We start from the raw sequence: 6,000 nt of genomic DNA, 5'->3' as shown, positions 1-6,000 counted from the left end.
CTTCAATTCACGACCACATACAAAAAAATTACTGTATTTTTATTAGGTGTCAAGTCATTTACAAATCATACTAACCATTTTCTTCACAAACTTTATCTCAAGTGCACTTAGTGGCAATTGCACTGCTTTTAGTATGTAAAGTCAACACAGGCAGAACATTCTTCATGGACTTGTGTATCTGCTATGGGTGAATGGATGCTCCCATATGGAATTGAACAATTGAGGAATCAATACTTCCTCATCTAAAGTCAGTCTTACAGCACCTTCCCTTCCTATCAAGACATTTCAATTTGCTTTATAGTCAATGAAGTACTTCTGATTTGCTTTTAGTAAATTTACCACCGCAGTGCTAGATTAACTTGATTTTGGAGTAATTTTAAAGCTGTTGCAAGCTGTCATTATTCACCCAGCTTGCATATCCTAAAGTGTATTGAGATAGGAACACAGTGAAAATGAAAAGTATTTTGGTCAAAAAGAGTGGAACTGCAGCAGCTTAAGTGCTGACTCTAATCCAAAAGATTTTATTATATCTGTATCTTGTAGAGAATGAACAATAGACTTCTATGCACTACGCAATGATTGACAGCTGGCTTTCACAATAATTTGATAAGTGACATTCAGACTCATTCACATGTTGAGAAGAACATCATAAGTTCTACAGCATATAAATGTTTCCAATATATAGGAAAATATAGTGCAGCAGAAGTTAGTCTTTGCTCAGTAACACTAACAAGCTGCTAAATTATTAGTTGCTTACTGTGTACTGTTCCCATCTTCAATGGAATTATATATTTGGAGGGGGTACAGCAAGTGGCCAATAACTAAAGCAACTGTTTAGCACCAGCAACAAAGAAGATTTTCTACCTATTATCTACTAATTCATTTTCTTAACCAAGATATTAATTAAACATGTAGTTAGATATCTCTTAAACTCCCAGAGATAAACCTTAAAATATGGTTTAAAAATATATATCAAGATTGTACACTTTCACCATTTAATTTTTAAAAATATTTTTTCAGCATGTTAAATGGAAAAAATATAACTTGCTTGTTTCGTCTTGCTAGTTTACAACTCTCCTTGTCCTCCTCCAGTATCTTACCCAAGTGGTCATTATTCATGTATGAGTTTTGTTTTATGCAATCTAATGGACCCAGGGGTCAAAATAAAAAGTGTGACCATATTCCTGTTTGGAATCCATATGCAAACATTTCCTGAAGAGTTTCCTGGGTAACCATCCCAACTGATATTCCCCTCTCCTCACCCTGGAGATGGTGGCCAATTTTAGTGTCTGTTTTAGTGTCTTGCTCTGATCAGCTAATTCAGCAAAGACAAGAGATTAAGCATGAGACCTTCACAACATGAATGCCTCAACTGCTCATCATCTGCTCTCGACTAAACAATGGGGAAACAAAATAAAGCATTTTTAGCATTTTCTGGTATTAGGTCAGATTTCCAGAATCTGCTGTATTTTGCTTTTAGGAGTTAAGATTTATTTAATGCGGGGCACCCACTTTACACAAGGGTTGTCAGGTCATGATTAGGTTTAATCTCCTGGTGGTTTATACGGTTTTTATATTCATCTTCCTCCAAATCATGTTGAACTGAATTGTTCATATGCATATCTTTCAGAATTTTCTTCAAAGTCCTCCACGTCAGGAAACTCAGAACTGCACTTCCACAATACAAGCAAGCAGAAATTAAGCCAAATAATGCCACTGCTGCATCTCCTCCCTGAACATCACAATTCATAAAGGTGTAACCCCGGCCTGCATACAAACGGTATCTTAATCTACAAACTTCAGTGCTGTTTACTGTAATTATGAGATGCAAGTAAAGTCCAACACCCACTATATACCCGATGCATGCAAGAATGTTGAATACAAATTCAGCCATGAGAAGTTTTGGAGAAATGCGGTGAAGAGGTTTAGCACCACCCACCAGGAAAAGAAGTGTTAGAGAACCAAAGACAATGCTGACCGTCACCCCTCCATATACACCAGGGGTTCGCATCTGACTGAACTGCAAATCAAGTTCCCGGATCTGCTTCAGCTCATTGCCTTGGAAAGGGCTATATGCTGAATCAATGCTGAAAGAACCTGCCCCGAGACCTCCCATTGACGTGTATCCAGATATCGCTGCTTGGGATGCTGCCACACAGATCAGGACCATGAGATTGGTTATAAGTTCAGAAAACTGCAAGACACCTGTGAACAAAATACAAACATTTTAAAACCACACAATCATTAAAGAACTTCACGTTGCAAAGGTCAAATATTTTCCTCACACTTTCCTGGTTAGTGACTTTCTTTTTTCAAACTGTAGCACAGAATGACTTCTTTGTGTTTATAGTCATGAAGGTGGCTGGTTTTAAGATTAGTACAAAATGGATTGGCCCAGAACATGTGGAGTAGGGGTCTGAATCACATGGATCACAGAATGATAAAGTAGCTGCAGTGCTGAAAGAGGCCACGTGGTCCACTGAGCCTGCAGTGACTCTCTGCAAGAGCAATTCAGTCAGCCCAGTTCAATTCCTCCCCCACAGCCCTGCAAGTTATTTTTCACTCTCAAACAACTATCCCATTGCTTTGGAAAATAACAATCGAATTTGAATCCTCTGCCGTTTTAGGTAGTGACTTCCAGATCATGATTAATTCCCAAGTGAAAACCTATTTTCCCTATGTCTCGCCGATGCAAGAGCAAAGGAATTTACATCCACCGAGCCCCAGCTGGATCCCACTGTCACCCCAGAGGGAGACAAACAAGAATGACTGATTAATCATTCTTGCGTTCTATTGGCCTGAAGTCCTAACTCAGGACTGATATTGGACCAGGCCTGAACGTAGTTGATTTCTCAGATCAGTACATGGCAGTCAGAATTCCTTTTTCATCTCTTGCAGAAAGAATGATTAAGCATTAAGTAAAATCTTGAATAAAATAAACAAACAAGGGATGCTTCATATGTCCGGAAGCCCCAGAATCTTGCACAATAGGACAAAGACAAAATCTACTCGATCTGGGATTACCATTTGTTGACACCAGTTACCAAAATACCTTTACTCTGCAAAACTAAAGCTTGATGGACACAAAAATTATGAAAAGAACGCAGACAAGAGGTGGCATGGCAGCGTAGCTGTTAGCGCGATGCTATTACAGCGCCGGCGATTGTGGTTCAATTCCCGTCACTGTCTGTAAGGAGTTTGTACGTTCTCCCGTGTCTGCGTGGGTTTCCTCCGGGTGGTCCGGTTTCCTCCCACATTCTAAAGACGTACGGGTAGGTTAATTTGGGGTTTAAAATAGGCGGCGCGGACTCGTTGGGGCGAAAGGGCCTGTTACTACGCTGTAAATAAAATTTTAAAAATTTAAATTTAAAAAAGATCAAGGGACAGAACTACTAACTCTTTAGTTTTTATTTTATATATAAAATGAAATACATACAATCTCAATAGAGATAATTGTGAGATGATGCATTTTGGAAGGTCAAACCAGCGTAGGACTTGTACTATGAATGGTAGGGCACTAGGGAGTGCAATGGGACAGAGGGAACTAGGAGTACAAGCATATAGTTCATTGAAATTGGCGTCAAAGGTAGACAGGGTGGTGAAAAAATGAGTTTAGCACACTTGTAGTTGTTTAAGACATTGGTGAGGCTGCACTTGGAGTACTGGGTACAGTTTTGGTCATCCTGTCATAGGAAAGATGTGGTTAAACTGGAAAGAGTGCAGAAAAGATTTACGAAGATGTTGCCAGGACTAGAGGGCCTGAGGTATAGACAGAAGTTGCCCAGTTTGGGAATTTATTCCTTGGAATGTAGGAGAATGAGGGGTGACCTTATAGAAATGTTTAAAATTATGAGAGGCATAGATAAGGTGGATGGTCTTCCCCAGAGTAAGGGAGTCCAAAACTAAGGGGCATAGATTGTGGTTCGATTCCCGTCGCTGTCTGTAAGGAGTTTGTACATTCTCCCGTGTGAGAGGGAAAAGATTTAAAAGGGACATGAAGGGTAACTTTTTCACACAGAGGGTGGTGAGTATATGGAACGAGCTACCAGAGGAAGTGATTGAGGCTGGTACAATAGCATCATTTAAGAAGCATTTGGATAGGTACATATAGGGGCTGGGCTTAGAGGGATATGGGTCGAACACAGGAAATTGAGACTAGCTGGGTGGGCACCGTGGTCGGCGTGGACTCATTGGGCCAAAGGGCCTGTATCTATGCTGTATTGCCCTACGACTCTATGATATGTCATTTCTAAAGTAGGGTGGTGCTGTCTGTAGTTAGGACATACAAAAAGGGTATGATAGATCCAATAAAGCAACGTACACTCCTTTGATGCCAATTTGTTATATATGATTCTAAAGACATCAAGATCACAGCTTGTCAATAATTTCAAATTATTTCTTCAAACTGGTGGTTATAATCAGGAAATGAAATAATTAGTCATTGACATCAAGGCATGTGGTAAGTAAATTCCCCAATTTACTTTGATGAAGACATTCATTGACCATTGCCACAGTTTCAAAGTGTATTGACTTTATAATAGAGAAGCTGCTTTAACAACTACTGCAATTCTGAAAACTTGATGAAAAAAAGTTGCTAACTTCATTAGGATCTAGCACTATTATATTCTCTTGCTTGGCTTCTAACTCAAAACTGTGAGACATCTCTTACAAACTAAAAGGCGTAATGTTACAGTCAGCCCTAGTGGAGATAATTGGGTAATTCTTCTATTCAGTCAATCTTGGAGACAACACCATTGTCAGTAAATGGTTGCTGTTATGTGGATAATTTACACGTTACTTTGCTCTGACTCATTTGTTTTTTTCTTTACCAGACAATATTCTCTCTTGCGCAAATCATATCACCAACCAACTTCCAACTCAATGTCAATACTGTGTTGGCAATTTATATGAAATGTACTCTCACATACTAACAATGTTACACTTACTTATGGACACCTTGTATACATGAATGAATGTTTGGGAGACCAGTTGGATGGATGGGGATGGATTTGCCAGCTGCTGCAGGCATCTTCTGCTGGGGGGGAATGGAGCATTTCTGAGTGCCTTCACTCACCACCCACCACCAACCTCCCCCACCACGCCCCCCCCCCCCGCCCCCGAACCACAGCAATTGCCGTATCTCAAATAACGATGAGTCAGAGTACAGGAAGGAGATAGAGAGCTCAGTGACATGGTGCCATGACGACAACCTTTCCCTCAACGTCAGCAAAACAAAAGAACTGGTCATTGACTTCAGGAATGTGGGTGGTGCAATGCTCCTCTTTACATCAACGGTGCTGAGGTCAAAGAGGGTTGAAAGCTTCAAGTTCCTTGGAGTGAACATCACCAATAGCCTGCCCTGGTCCAACCACATGGACGCCACGACCAAGAAAGCTCACCAGCACCTCTACTTCCTCAGGAGGCTAAAGAAATTTGGAATGTTGCCTTTGACACTCACCAACTTTTATCGATGCACCATAGAAAGCATCCTATCTGAATGCATCATGGCTTGGTATGGCAACTGCTCTGCCTGGAAACACAAGAAACTGCAGAGAGTTGTGGACACAGCCCAGCACATCACAGAAACCAGCCTCCCCTCCATGGACTCTGTCTATACTTCTCACTGCCTCAGTGAAGCAGCCAGCATAATCAAAGACCCCACCCTCCCGGGTCATTTGCTCTTTTCCCCTCTCTCATCAGGCAGAAGATACAGGAGCCTGAGGGCACATACCACCAGGCTCAAGGACAACTTCTATCCTGCTGTTGTAAGACTATTGGACGGTTCCCTCATACAATAAGATGGACTCTTGTCCTCACAATCTACCTTGTTATGACCTTGCACCTTATTGTCCACCTGCACTGCACTTCCCTGTAGCTGTGACACTTTACTCTGTATTCTGTTACTGTTTTACCCTGTACTACCACAATGCACTGTGCAATGAATTGATCTGTACGAACAGCATGCAAGACAAGTTTTTTCACTGTACCTCAGTACAAGTG

General features: G+C 41.0%; 1 protein-coding gene across 1 annotated transcript in view; it reads right to left on the bottom strand.

Annotated features, from left to right (window-relative positions):
* The window catches only part of LOC127570267 (MARVEL domain-containing protein 3-like), a 28,154-nt gene continuing 22,154 nt past the window's right edge, over window positions 1-6,000 (bottom strand). The window contains exon 4 of the mRNA XM_052015625.1: window positions 1-2,205. Coding sequence (XP_051871585.1) covers window positions 1,514-2,205 — 692 coding nt within the window. The 3' untranslated portion in view covers window positions 1-1,513. The remainder of the gene's footprint in view (window positions 2,206-6,000) is intronic.

Source organism: Pristis pectinata, chromosome 5, assembly GCF_009764475.1.
Source record: "Pristis pectinata isolate sPriPec2 chromosome 5, sPriPec2.1.pri, whole genome shotgun sequence".
Lineage (NCBI taxonomy): Eukaryota > Metazoa > Chordata > Chondrichthyes > Rhinopristiformes > Pristidae > Pristis > Pristis pectinata.
This window is presented reverse-complemented; position numbering and strand designations above follow the sequence as displayed.